We start from the raw sequence: 15565 nt of genomic DNA on the forward strand, positions 1-15565 counted from the left end.
GCTAGAATAAACTATTACTTGAAAAAGCTGCAGTTTATGGGTGAGATTCTTTCTATCTTGACCAGATTGAAGCCAGATGTGCAGTTGTTAATGTTTTAAAACATGTACTGTGTTGTTTTTCCTAAAGTTATGTTTGAGCTTTCTGCATGCTTCACATTATTTGTGTGTGTGTGTGTGTGTGTGTGTGTGTGTGTGTGTGTGTGTGTGTGTGTGTGTGTGTGTGTGTCATTGTGGAATATGTGGGGGTTGGCTGTTGGATTAATATTGTGTACTATAGTATTAGGGCAAATTTTGTTACGATTAGCAACCCTACAGTATGAAATATTTTGTTTAACAAGATCCTCATGTATTCCATGTATCCACTTTTTATGCATTCTTTGTATTCATTTAGAGTCTCCTTTTAATTTTATTGGGTTGTGGTTTTGTTTTGTTTTTGGAACAGTACTAAATCCAGTAGTAAGTTTTTGGCATAGTCTACATTAGGTAATCTGAAGTTACATTTTAGTGTATCTTTAGGATGTTGTTTACTTTGGTATTTTTCTTTTTCTTTATTATAATTTGGAAGTGGTTTTGGTATGTAAGAAGGGAAGGCATTTTGTTTTTGTTTTATCAGGAATTAGTTTCTTTGTGAGAAGGGGATGCAATGTTTAGTGTTTTGTGTGTGTGTGTGTTTATGAATAAATAAAGTTATTTTGTGGAAGTTTTTTTTCGTGTAGTTTTTGCATTGGAATAGGAATGTTTAGGAATTAAGCTGGATATGTGGTGTGGCTCATTCCTGGGAGGGGAGTCTGAGAGACTTGCTAGGATTTTGACTTGTGCTTTGGAGCTTGGAGTTAGGGTGAGTAGCTGTAGTATGGTTGGAACATAGAACAGATGGTTTTAATTAAGTTAATGGCTACTGGAGTACTTTGAGCACATTCTGAATCTGATTCTTCATTTACATGTAATCGTTACTTTTCTTTATAGAGAACTCTCTTATTTAATTTATTTATTATGTTTTCTTTTAGTGTTAGGCTTTGGTGTTATGTTTAATGAAGGTATGGAGCAGGATGTTTATTATAATATTTTATTTACAAGATTCTGAATTACTATGGTGGTGGTGCTGCGGTAGCATTGTCGCCTCACAGTTAGACGTTGCCCATTCGATTCTCAGTTAGAGCGTCTTCTGTGTGGCGACATGCATGAATGGGCGTTCCTTCGTTGAAGGTTGTGCATTAGGCCTGGCAAGCCAGTACGTAAAAATCTACTGCCAATCATTAGCGGACCGGAGTTCTGCTGTGGCGACCCCTAACCGGGAAAAGCCGAAAGACACAACAACAAGATTCTGAATTAATTACTGTTTCTAGACTGTATTATGGGTGGTCTATTCTTTATGTTTCAGGATGAGACATTTTTGTGGGTTCTTATTTCAGTATTTTCAGTTCGAGATCATCTCTTTCCATTTGGGGGTTGAATTTCTTTCAGGTTATTCCTTTATTGTGGCCACTGTTTTCTGTGGACTTTAGATGAATGTTGCTTATGTTTATTTAATATTTGAATGCTTTTTACCTGGTATTTTTACTGTGCTATGCTTTTCTTTAGGTAATGATACTGGTATATGGGTACTGTTTTTATCTGGGTATGTTGTAGTGATAGTTTTTACTTTTTTAGTTAGTTATTTAGTATGTTTAATGTTGTCTTAACTTGTTTTGATGTTTTTTTTTTTTTTTATGCAGAATGTTCTGTAGTGTTGTTTTTTGGTGACTGTGTTTCTGTATACTAAAGCTAAGTAAATTAGATTGAACTAAGTTTGCTTATGATGGGGGTATTCATGATCTTCTCGTTTCAATCATTGGAGAAAACTAACAGTGACAGGTAAGGATGAGAACATAGACTGGTAAATTAAGATCTTGGTCTTGTAACTCAGTTCTGATTTTCCCACTGCAGTTAAGTACAGTGTCAGCTACCCCAGTCCAGTGTTACATTTTGTAATACCCTTACTCTCATTTATGAACAAGATGCTGTAATACTTGAACTCCTCCAACTAAGGTAACTGCTGTACATCACCTGGAGAGAACAACCCGCTCTTTTCTAGAAGCGAAGTAGGTGATATTTCTAAATTTATTTGAGAAGTTAATATTAAAATTAATATCAGTAGTCTGTACTGTTTTGTGTACACCAGCATGGTTTTGCTATAGGAAGATGTTTTTATATTAATTTGCGGTATTTCACACCCCCCCCCCCAAAAAAAAATAAATCTCCTGGCCTTGCTGAATCAACCCCCTATCTTCACCTAGTTGACCTGTTCATCTGTCTGCGTGGAAGTTGGGCACCTTATAGTCCAGGTGAGAGTCCTACAGTTTTTATTATTCGTGCCTTCGTTGAAGGTTGGGTGTCGAGCTGGCACCTCAGCACCCACAAAAAAATTTACTGCCAATCATTAGCGGACCGGAGTTCCGCTCTGGCAACCCCTAACCGGGAAAAGCCAAGAGAAGAACATTGGTATTTGTTTACTGGAGTAGTTCAAGTGGGCAAGAACTGCCCTTTTTCACTGGAGGCTCGGTGGAAAAGCTGCAGATAAACAGAATATAGTTGTTGCATACTAAGGTGTAGAAATCAAATAGAACTCATTAGAACTGGAGACATTTACATTCAGTTATAGCAGTTGCTTACTTAGAGAAAAATGTTTACAGTTCTGCTTTAGTACATGACTAGTATACAGGAACAACTAAGACTATTATATCATTAGATATAAATATCGGACAAAAAGTTCATCACATATGCATTGTAAGATGTTTATTGAAACATAAATAGCATCCAGGTGTATACACTTTGTGTCACTTAAACAGCAAGCCACAACTGCCTTCCTCCCTCCAGGATGGACAGGCTGGCAGGGGCTACTCACTCCTGTCTCTTCCATTTATTCCTCAGTCTGAAATCATTTCATTGGTAAAAGCTTTGAAGATAAAGTCTTGTGTTCTGTTCTCGGTTAGTAACTGGCTTAAAGAGTATTCCTTTAGGTAACAGAATGTGTGACAATGTTTCATAAACAAGATCTTGGGGAGGGGGCTTCCCCAGGGTTCATTACTAGAGACCATGATGTTTAATTATTTTGCTTTGTATTTCCCCAAGTCGCCAGATGGGTAATGTAATTTTTTAGACAACACTATGATTGGTGTGATTGTTTCTAATCTACGTGATGTGTATGTTGTGCAGAAACAACTAGAAATGCTTGTTAGATGGGCAAATTAACTTTCGGTTTATGTGCTTTTCTGTGTAAGAAAACTAACCTCAAGAGTCCTCACTTTATAATGGAAAATTGTAATTCTGTTTCATTGATTATTGGTGCATGTGCTGTTCTGCGTCTTAGAAAAACTAATCTCAAGCATCCTTATGTTATTTTTTTTTAACTCCTTTGTTGAATTATCATTTTTGACACAGGCAAACTTACATTTATATAAAAGTAATCAAACCATATTACGTTCACATTTGCAAACATCACATATATTGATATATATTTGCCATTTGGAGTATGCCTGGGTTATAAAAGTATCTATGCAAACACTTCTCAAGAAAAATCCTAAATCTTCTAGATTTTGTTGCACATTTGGGAGCTATGCATGTGTCCTCCCATTGTTTCTTTGTGAATTGCCTATCCAATCTCTCTTCCCAGTCTTTTCTGACCTGTTCTGATTGATTCCTATAGTTATGTAATTTTTTTATATGCCCTTGTAATTATTCATTAGTGGTAAATGAAGTTGAAAGATTTGAGTATACATACATGTAAGTTTTTGTTCAAGTATCCAGTACAGATGATTACAAAAAGATTCCTTAGGATTATGTGAATAATGTTTAGGATTTTATCTAAACTGAAATGATGATACCTATTTGAGACACACAGCCAATCAGATTTGGAATGGAATGTTTTTATACACACACACACACACACACACACACACACACACACACACACACACACACACACACACACACACACACTTGGATAGAATAGGTTCAGAGATATTTTATGAAACAGATTAGGAGCATATCCAGGTTAAGTTATACTTAAAATCTGGTTAAACCGAACTTGTGTTTAGTGTATTACAGACTCGTTAGGAGAAATGTGATTGTGGTCTTCAAAACATATGGTGAGGTGGCCAATTGTTCATGCAGTTTAATGTTTACTATTTATAATATTAATACAAGGGATAACGGTATGATATTAAAGATGAATGCTCCCTAGTCCAAAACTAAATGCACCTTTTTTCCAAAATGGAATGGCATGCTTGTTTGGAGTGAAGTAATTGAGAATTCGCTACATGAATTTGGATTGAAAATAAGTTTTGTAGCTCCAATATCTGATATTAAGGTTAAGTACCAGGCTCCTAGATGGCTTATTTTTACAGTGAGTCTTTAATATACAGGAGTTGAGCATAGGACCATGACCCTTGATGTTTATGTGTTGATTTTCATTCCAACTGCCTTTTATAGTCATTAGCATGTCATTCCAGTGCATGCAGGAGATAGCAGACTGTTAAGACTAAGAGAGCAGCAGCATCTGCAGCCAGGTGCAGTCCTTACCTCTCCAAATTGAACTCTGTCCAGACTTTGGCTGTGTCTTGATGTCCTGTCCATGAAAATCATAAACAAGAAAAGAAATGCAACATACCACTGAAGTCCAACACCATGTGGATCAAGTCGTGTTTACCACCTTCATTAATTCATTTGAAGTTTCACTTTTGGTATATGTACTATTTTTGTACAGAGTAGATTGTGACTTTGATATCTGACAAATCACTAGGGTCAATTAGTTCATCCTTAGCTTGTGAGTTGGATAAAATTAATGCTTGTGTTAAGTCTGTGGTCTTAACTTAAAAATTTTAATATACAGTGGATATAAAAAGTGTACACACCCCTGTTAAAATGGACTTTAATGGGCATGTTGGTGAAGTGAACAGAGGGGATGAAGAAGTGATGGGTAGGTATGGTGTTAAGGAGAGGAATGCAGAAGGTCAGATGATTGTGGATTTTATGAAAAGGATGGACATGGCTGTGGTGAATACGTATTTTAAGAAGAGGGAGGAGCATAGGGTGACGTACAAGAGTGGAGGAAGATGCACACAGGTGGATTATATCTTATGTATGAGGGCCAGTCTGAAGAAGATTGGAGACTGTAAAGTGGTGGCAGGGGAAAGTGTAGTTAAGCAGCATAGAATGGTGGTCTGTAGGATGACGTTGGTGATCAAGAAGAGGAGGAGGAGTATGAAAGCAGTGAAGGATTAAATTGTGGAAGTTAAAAAAGGGTGATTGTGAAGTGGAGTTTAGGGAAGAGTTAAGACAGGCACTGGGAGGCAGTGGAGAGTTACCGAATAGCTGGGTAACTACAGCAGAACTAGTAAGGGAGACTGCTAGAAAGGTGCTTGGTGTGACATCTGGACAGAGGAAGGAGGACAAGGAGACCTGATGGTGGAATGATGAAGTACAGGAGAGTATACAGAGGAAGAGGCTGGCGAAGAAGAAGTGGGATTGTCAAAGAGATGAAGAAAGTAGACATATGAGTATAAGGAGATGAGGCGCATGGCAAAGAGAGAGGTGACGAAAGCTAAGGATAAGCCATATGGAGAGTTGTATGAGAGATTGGACACTAAAGAGGGAGAAAAAGACCTGTACAGACTGGCTAGACAGAGGGACAGAGCTGGGAAAGATGTGCAGCAAGTAAGGGTGATAAAGGATAGTGAGGGAAAGGTGCTCACAAGAGAGGAGAGTGTGTTGAGTAGATGGAAAGAGTATTTTGAGAGGCTGATGAATGAAGAGAATGAGAGAGAGAGAGAAGGTTGGATGATGTGGGGATAGTGAATCAGGAAGTGAAACAGATTAGCAAGGAGGAAGTAAGGACAGCTATGAAGAGGATGAAGAATGGAAAGGCTGTTGGCCCAGATGACATACCAATGGAAGCATGGAGGTGCTTAGGAGAAATGGCAGTGGAATTTTTAACTAGATTGCTTAATGAAATTTTGGAAAGTCAGAGGATGCCTGAGGAGTGGAGAAAAAGTGTTTTGGTACCTATCTTTAAGAATAAGGGTGATGTGCAGAGCTGCAGTAACTACAGAGGGATAAAATTGCTCAGTCACAGCTTGAAGTTATGGGGAAGAGTAGTAGAAGCTAGGTTAAGAAGGGAGGTGATGATTAGTGATCAGCAGTATGGTTTCATGCCAGGAAAGAGCACTACAGATGCAATGTTTGCTCTGAGTGTGTTGTTGGAGAAATACAGAGAAGGTCAGAAGGAGTTGCATTGCGTCTTTGTAGACTTGGAGAAAGCATATGACAGGGTGCCTAGAGAAGAGTTGTGGTATTGTATGAGGGAGTCGGGAGTGGCAGAGAAGTATGTAAGAGTGGTACAGGATATGTACGAGGGTAGTGTGACAGTGGTGAGGACTGCAGTGGGAGTGACAGATCTGTTTAAGGTGGAGGTGGGATTACATCAAGGATCAGCTCTGAGTCCTTTCTTATTTGCAGTGGTGATGGACAGGTTGACAGATGAGATCAGACAGGAGGCCCCGTGGACTGTGATGTTTGCAGATGACATTGTGATCTGTAGTGAGAGTAGGAATCAGGTTGAGGAGACTCTGGAGAGGTGGAGATATGCTCTAGAGAGCAGAGGAATGAAGGTCAGCAGGGCTAAGACAGAATATATGTGTGTAAATGAGAGGGAGGGTAGAGGAATGGTGAGGATGCAGGGAGTAGAGTTGGTAAAGGTGGACGAGTTTAAGTACTTGGGATCAGCAGTTCAGAGTAATGGTGAATGTGAAAGAGAGGTGAAGAAGAGAGTACAGGCAGGGTGGAATTGGTAGAGAAGAGTGTCAGGAGTGATTTGTGACAGACTGGTACCAGTAAGAGTGAAAGGGAAGGTCTACAAGAGGGTAGTGAGACCAGCTATGTTATATGGGTTGGCGACAGTGGCATTGACAAAAAGGCAGGAGTCAGAGCTGGATGTGGCAGAGTTAAAGATGTTAAGATTTGCACTCGGTGTGACTAGGATGGATAGGATTAGGAATCAGTATATTAGAGGGTCAGCTCATGTTGGACAGTTTGGAGACAAAGCAAGAGAGATGAGATTGCGTTGGTTTGGACATGTGCTGAGGAGGGATGATGGGTATGTTGGGAAAAAGATGCTAAGGATGGAGCTGCCAGGTAAGAGGAAAAGAGGAAAGCCTAAGATAAGGTTTATGGACGTGGTGAGAGAGGACATGCAGGCAGTTGGTGCGACAGAGCAAGATGCAGAGGATAGGAAGAAATGGAAAGAGATGATCCGCTGTGGCGACCCCTAACGGGAAAAGACGAAAGATGATGATGACCCCTGTTAAAATGCCAGGTTTTTATGATATAAAAAAATGAGACCACAGTAAATCATTTCAAAACTTTCCCCACCTTTAATGTGGCTTATAACCTGTACAATTCAATTGAAAAACAAATCTAAGCAATGGAGTGCCTCCACTTCTAAAACAGGGAGTGCTAAGCCACCCCCTTAGAGAAAGAATTCACAGTGACTTCTCAACTCCACTCCTCACCTCTGACCAACTGCTTGTGCCCCTAGGAGGAAAACTTGCCCATCATGCAAAAAAGTGGACCACCATCACCAAAGACCGATGGATTCTCAACATTGTATCCCAGGGGTACAAATTTTACTTCCACTCACTGCCAACCCCAAAAGGGTTTCCAGACCTTCCTCCAAACTAGTGGGCAGAGGCACAAAACCAAGTTCAATCCTTGCTCTCCATAAGGGCAATTCAACCTGTTCCTGCAGAACAGATAGGTCAAGGGTTTTATTCCAGACTTTTCCTGGTACTCCGAAAAGAGGGCACTTGCACCCAATCTTAGATCTTTCCATTCTAAACAGCTGCCTGGTGGTACTAAAATTCAAAATGCTCACCCTTCAGCAGCTTCTTCCTATGCTGTCCAAAGATGCCTTGTTAACCACTCTAGACCTAAAAGAAGCCTATCTGCACATCCCTATCAGGAACTCATGCAGGAAATACCTATGTTTCAGGGCAGGCTCTATGCATTATCAGTTCTCTGCACTTCCCTTTGGCTTATCCACTCCTCCCAGAGTCTTCACAAAATGCCTGGCTCCAGCCATTGCCTGTGGCAGACAGAAAAAGACCCAAATTTACCCATGCTTGGATGATTGTCTGATTCAGGCAGACAGTCAGGAAAAGCTGTTTCAGCACCTGTCATTTGTAAAGAACATTCTATCCTCTCTGGGGTACACTGTCAACAAAAATAAATCAAAACTAGTCACTAGTCAAAAGATTGTATTCCTGGGAGCAAGCTTGGACACACCATCCCAGATGGCATTCCTTACTGCAGAAGAGCAGCCCTGTCTGACAGGCTACTTCACTCAAATGACCACCGGAACACAGCTATCCACAAGGAAAATCCTGCAAGCTCTAGGTTTCATGGCCTCTTGCATTCTACTCATTCCATATGCCAGACTGCATATGAGGAAACTTTATTGTTACTTAAAAAGTCTTTGGTGCCAACATTCTCAGGACCTAGAAACCGTAATACCTATCCTACCTTGTCTAAGGACAGAGTTTCTTTGGTGGGCAGCAGCATGCAACCACAACAAGGGACTTCCCTTTACACAACCCCACACTGCCCTGACCCTAACCATGGACGAATCAGACTATGCCTGGGGCACACCTGGACGACAAGTGCATTCAGGGCCACTGGATCCCAAGACAAATTCATCTGCACATCAACCAAAAAGAGATGCTTGCTGTTCAGCATGCTCTGACAGCTTTCAGATCACTACTCTCACTAGAACCCCTGCTAATATAAACAGACACCACAGTTGTGTGGCACATCAAAAAGCAGGGAGGAACCCACTTTTACCCACTCTGCAGGCTAGCCATGGCCCTGTGGAACATGGCCTTGGACATGCATATTCATCTGCAAGCTCAATTCCTACCAGGCAAACAAAACTCCCTGGCAGATGACTTAAGCAGAAATCTCCTAGACCCACACAAGTGACCATTAGACCCCAGCACCTTCAGCCTGCTAACCCAGAAATGGGGGACCCCAGAGGTGGACCTTTTTGCCTCCCCCTACAATTACCAGCTTAGCAAATTCTGTACCAGGACACCTCACAGCAGGGCCTGGAAAGTGGATGCCCTATCCTTCCAGTGGGTAAACCTCTCAATCTATGCATTTCCCCCTCTGCTTCTTCTGACAAGAATATTACCCAAGATAAGACAGGACAGATCAAGGGCAATCCCGATTGCCCCTGACTGGCCATGCCAGCACTGGTACCCACTACTGCACAGCCTGTCACCGGTGCCACCCTGGCAGCTACCCCAGATCCAAACCCTCCTCGCTCAAGGAGGGCTAGCTCTTGCATCCGCAACTGCAAACCCTGAATCTTGCAGTCTGGCTTATTCCATCAATTCTCTCCCATTTACCAGCCTAAGCAAGCAGGTGTTGGACGTCATTCTTGAAGCCAGAAGACCCAGTACAAGGAAATTCTATGCTGATAAGTGGAAAAGGTATTGTTCCTGGATTCAGTCTAAAGGAGAGGACACAGCACTGTCCTCCTTCCCTCTAATCCTGGATTACCTAACAGATCTACTCTACAGAGGCCTATCCTTCTCCTCCATTAAGATCCATGCCTCGGCCATCTCGGCTCACTACAACATTGAGCCACCTCTTTTCTCTCACCCTGTCATCAAACAGTTCCTGAGAGGGGCAAACAACTTAAGGCCACCAAGGAGAGCACCCAGCTCTGCTTGGGACCTTAACTTCATACTGGAAAAGCTCACGCTATGAGCCTGCAGCATCAGCAGAAAAATTTCTCTCTTGGAAAAAGCCTTGCTTCTGGCCATCACTTCAGCTATAAGAGTGTCTGAGCGACAAGCATTTATGGCTGTGGAACCCTTCATTATTTTTCATGCTGCCGGGGTTCCCTCAGGACTAACCCCTTCCGTTATGCCTAAAGTGGTGTCCAGTGTGGCTCTTAACCAATCTATCCATTTACTTACCTTCTACCCTAATCCTCAAAATAAATGGGAAAGAATCCTGCACTCCTTTGACGTGCACAGACAGCTCAGATTCTACCTTGATAGGACTAAGGCCTTCAGGAAATCTGACCAGTTACTAGTCAGTTTTGCACCAGGGGCAGAGGGCAAAGCCATTGCTAAACAAACAATTTCCAAATGGATAGCACACTGTAACCATTTCTCATACAAACACCATGGGAAACCAACCCCTCAGGGGGTCAGAACACATTCCACTAGGGCAACTTCTACCTCTACAGCATTCCTCAGGGGGTCCCTACCAGGAGCATTCTCGAAGCTGCTACCTGGAGTTCTGTACACACCTTCACCAAGCATTACCACCTGCCTATTTTTTCCAAATCTAGGGTGGAATTTGCAACTGCAGTCCTGCAGGGCATACTAGCCAGCCCCAACTCTTATTGACTGCCTCCATCCTTTTTTCAGCATTGGGAATCAACCCAAGTGTGATGACTGCAACAGTGAAACATGAAGAACATAGTACAGTTGTGTACACTTACCATAAATGTAGATGTTCGAGTGTATTCACTGTTGCTGTCCTGGTTTCCCACCCTCCAGCCCCCTTGTCTCTCTCCTCTCTATGTCTTTTTCTCCCCCCCCCCTTTACAGGGCTATTTGTATTGACTTTTTACTGGTGGTGTTTTTCCCACCATAACTTAGCTCCCTTTTTGGGGGGCTCCTGACATTTGGGGCAAGAAAACTGATGTAATGGTGTCAGCTGCCTGTTTTTATACCCCTGACGTCAGTCCTGAAGCGACAGCAACCAACGCAGAAATACTAAGTCTCTGGTATTCAGGCCGACCGAGGGCTACCTGCAGGCAGATAATCCAAGTGTGATGACTGCAACAGTGAATACACTCGAACATCTACATTTATGGGAAGTGTACACAACTGTACTATTCATAAACATCAAGCATGGAAGTTAAAAATTACTGACTTACCTGCCTGAGGCATAGTGCTTGCGTAGCCAGCATAGGATAATTCTGAGAAGCTATGAACTCTGGCCCTGTAAATGCAAGGACTTAAAGTTGGAAGTGCTCAAATTCAATTAAATTAGTGCAGTTTATGCAAAGGATGCAGGTGCCCAAGATGTAGAATGATGTGATGGTGGGCAGTTGCTAACATTTATGAGCTTTCAGGAACCACTTGTTGAAAAAGGTTTTGAATGTGTGTAATGTGAAAACTGTCTAAAATAGTGGGAAGTAGGTTAAGCTTAGCACCAAGGGTTTTGTAGTGGGTGATGGTCAGTTTTAATCTGATGTTGGATCTGGACCAAAGGATGGTGGTAGGTATTTTTTAGTAAAGGAATTGTGTTTTGTGAATGAACTGTATGAAGTCTGTACATGAACTAGTTATTAAACAGTTTAATCATCTTAAAAGATCTGAGCAAGCTAGGAAGGTCTCAGGCTAACAGTTGCCTTTGTGATTAGGTAGTATTTTTCAGCCTAGATCATCATGTTATGTAAGGAAGGATGGCATCTGCAGCTAGGTAGTAATTGGATTTTCTGGAAGCATGTGTGCCAATGAATAAAACATTTTTTAGCTTGTTTCATATTTTCTTAGAGGATAAGCTTATATTTGTCTTGCGAGATAAGATTGAAATACAGAAGAACATTGTGTGTTTGTTTCTGGATGAGTTCAGTGATTGGTAGACATTACTGTGCAAAACGATAGAAGTGAGATTGCTATAGTGTTGAATTTATTGTAACAAAAAAAAAAACAGACTTCGTTTTCTTGGTGTCCAGAAGAAAGTGGTTCAGTATAAGCCACATTCTAGGCATAATATGATCAAGGATTAGTTCAGACAGGCTGTTATCTGAGCAGTATGGAACATCATTGCTGATGTGTAGTATAATGAAGGCTTCTCTACAGTGAACTAGACTCCTTTTTTTATACACAACAGAGTAAAACACATTTGTAGCTTAACTGTAATGTTTTTTTTTCTTTCAAACACATTTACTTGAATTGTCACTTGTGACATGGGCAAATTTACATTCATATAAAAGTAATCAAACTATATTAACATAAACATTATACTTCACATATATTGTGATAATATCATATAACCTAAGCAATATTACATCAATTATTCAGTTTCTGTCTTTTTTTAAACAAGAAACAGCTTCATTAAGCCATCACTTACTACATAGGCACTCATACATTTATATAAATGAAAACAAACCACACTGACACAATCCTAGTTGCAAACACACAATCCTAGTTGCAAGCATTTTACATCACAAACCATACTGACACACTCCCAGTTGGAAACATTATACATCACTTACAATCTACCCATTCTTTCTCACTCAAACTAGTATACCTTCAATGTTGATATTATTAGCCATAACATATATAATTGTTATTGACCAGTTCATTGTAAATTTTGTAGCTGAAGTGTTGAATTAATGCTAACTATACATGGACTGAGTAAATAGTTCATAATTTGTCTGTGGTGGGAGTTGGGATGTTTGTTTGATTTCCAGGCCTGAGTGGTCAAAATATGTTTTTTTAAACCATGGGGAAAAAAAACAATGATTACCTGTAAGGTTGCCATTGTATATTATGGCTATACAGTTGTATAATTATGTTAAGGTTATACGTTTGCATAATTGTTACTGTTGTACAGTGATATTATTTTAAAAAGATGCCTTGCCCTATATATATATGTATATATATATATATATATATGTATATATATATATATATATATATATATATATATATATATATATATATTACATGCAGTTGTGTGATTGGAACCTGAATATTTCTTTGCCCATATGAGTGTCCAGAAATTGGTGCCATTTTTTTTTGGGGGGGGGGGCATAATTGTCCTTCTTTTTTGGTAGCTGCACTGATTTGTATTTTTGTTTTTACAAGTTTAATTTCTCTGAATAATTCTAGATTTATAGCAGTAAATGCTAATCCCTCCATTAAGTGTCTACATGTCTGAATGCAAATTAATGCTATTTAATGGTAGCATAGTGAAACAGATTTTTGCCTGTCTTGATCCAGCTACATGTACTTTTCCAGTCATATCATTTTTTAAACATTGTTAGATGGTTGGCACATTTGGGTACATTTTTAACTAGTAGTGTAGCATTCTTAATAAGACTGAATTATTTCCTGCTGTTGAAAAAAGTGCACACTTAGTGTTGCTTTAGATTCTGACAGAAAAAAAAGAAGGTAAGATTAGCTTGTAGTGCACACATTCAGGTGTATGACTGGTGTAAGATAGGTAACGTGTAGTAGAAATCATAGCCCGAGTACATCCACCATTTAATATCGCGTCTATATTACATAATGAAACTTAAAAGTTGGAACGTCATATAGTCGACACCATATGATCGAACTTTTAAACGTTTGAAAATGTAATAAAAAATAAGTAAACCAAAGAAAAACCTACCTGAATGGTATAAGCAGGGGGGGCAAGCCCTCCTGCACCCACCATCAGGGGCTTCACCCCCCCCCACACCCCCCGCTCTTTAAATATACCAACTCTGGCATTGCACTACAGTGCAGAAAAGGTAAATCTTCCCATTCCGCACTCTACAGAGATCTCTTTTGAAACGTTCAAACTTTTAAAATTTTGATCATATCATGTCGACCATATGACATTCAAACTTTTAAGAGTTCAACAACGTGATATAGACAGACCCCTAATATCATTATTACACTTAAGTATGTATTTGTTTCTATGCAATGTATTCAATTCAGTTCAATTCAGTGCATTATTTGTACACTTTTAATGGGCTTATTTAAATATTAAATTCTGCAATAATATCAGTTTACTGAGGTAAAATAACACCTAATTTAAATGCTAGTTATTTGTCCAGGTCACTGAAATCATTACATTTCCTTTTTTCTTGGAAAATGATCAACTAAAAAAAAATCAGACATAGCAGCATAATACTGTTTTGTATTTTTGCCTGGCACTGACCTTGTTGCCCACCTGTCAGTAGTACCAGGTTCTTTTATTTCCACTAATGATGGCACTGTTGAATCCCACATCACTCAATGTGAGTGTCCCCACTTTGTAGTGGGAGTGTTGCTTAAACAACATTCTAGCTGCAAGTCAATAGTGACTGACAGCCAGTTGGGTCATATAATGGAACTGGAGATCTTTTTTATGTTATACCGTAATTCAGTTTTGCGTATTGCATGGAAGCTAAAGCATGTCCATGTTGTTGCATGCTATGAAACAAGCCCCTGTGAATGGACTTGCTTGGCACTTTGCCCATTAATCTTATTCCATATTAACCTCCTGACTGTATTTAAGTAAGGGAGCTGTTCAAGAGTTGCCCATTTGTTCTTTTCTAGCCTGGCCTTCATTATTGTAGTCAAACCCTTAGTTGCTGTGAAACCGGTAGAAGCCTTATTTGCCACCAGGACACCAGTGTGTGTGTCTGGTTAAGTCATAATGTTTTAAATTTGAGAAACTCAAAGAATAGATGCTGAAATGTGTCTTTAATGTTCAGCAAGCTGTTTTAGTAAAGTGGACAATTATAATGTTGATCACTTATTTTAGAACTTATGTTATCTTGCTTAGAAATTGAACTGTAGCTTGCAGACTTGAAAAGGCTAAAGCACTTCTGTTTTGTAATGTGCTGTATTGGTAGCTACCTAATGTAGACGTTGATGCAAAGTGCACCGCTGATAACTACACAAGAAAAAAAATGTATTATTGTCATTGCTTATTATTATATTATCCTGAATGATGTATTTTGTCTTTGTAGTTACCTAACAAAGTAGTGAAGCAGACTACTCTGTCACTTCTGGTATTCATTCTTAAACGTGCTCTATGTAATATTGAGCATTGCTTGGCAGAGGAGGTGTGGCAGAGTTCTGAAATCTACACTCCTACGGGGATGGCTGAATTCTGTCAGCAGTACAGAGAAGCTCTAAGCAAGGTAAAATGCTTACCAAATTACACAAAACTGGCTCATCTCTTCAGAATTGTTTTACTGTTAAGATTAAGAAAATGTAATGCAGCTATTTAATCAAAATATATATTTCTGCTTTTTCAATGTAGAATTGTGCTTGATCATTAAGTGGAAGTGTTTTTATGTAGAAGTATTTGCAATATTTACGTTTTGGAACAGCTAGTGTGGTCAGATTAAACTCCTTCCTTTTTCAACTCATTGGTGTGACCCTGTCACAGGTGCAAAGTCTACCTACTTTTGTGTTCTAGGTTTTGTGCAGATTGAGACAATGAAAAATGTATTTGTCTGTCTTGTTATTGTAGGTGCCAGCTCCTGAGTAGCAGAACCTCCATTGGTAGATGGTGACAATTTTTGAAAGTTTGTTTAGACTTTGGCTGTGTTCCCTTTATTTTGATCACGTCGTCACCATCACTATTTGTATAAACGCATGAGCAGCTCTTCTCCATCCTTGGCTCAATGTTTGCTTTCAGGTGGATAATGCCTAAAGCCTAGAAGGCATGTTTTTTTCTGGTATCACCCAGAACAGAATGATACAGTTTGCAGAGTTACAGTACAAAAGATGAAAAATGA

At 39.8% G+C, this 15565-nt stretch overlaps 1 protein-coding gene across 1 annotated transcript in view; it reads left to right on the forward strand.

Moving 5' to 3' along the window:
* Positions 1-15565, forward strand: part of URB1 (URB1 ribosome biogenesis homolog) — a 1941236-nt gene that overhangs the window by 428138 nt on the left and 1497533 nt on the right. The window contains exon 11 of the mRNA XM_044071429.1: positions 14789-14962. Within this exon, the coding sequence (XP_043927364.1) occupies positions 14789-14962 (174 nt within the window). The remainder of the gene's footprint in view (positions 1-14788; positions 14963-15565) is intronic.

The sequence above is a fragment of the Protopterus annectens genome, chromosome 5.part0 (genome assembly GCF_019279795.1).
Source record: "Protopterus annectens isolate FY-2018-M chromosome 5.part0, PAN1.0, whole genome shotgun sequence".
Lineage (NCBI taxonomy): Eukaryota > Metazoa > Chordata > Ceratodontiformes > Protopteridae > Protopterus > Protopterus annectens.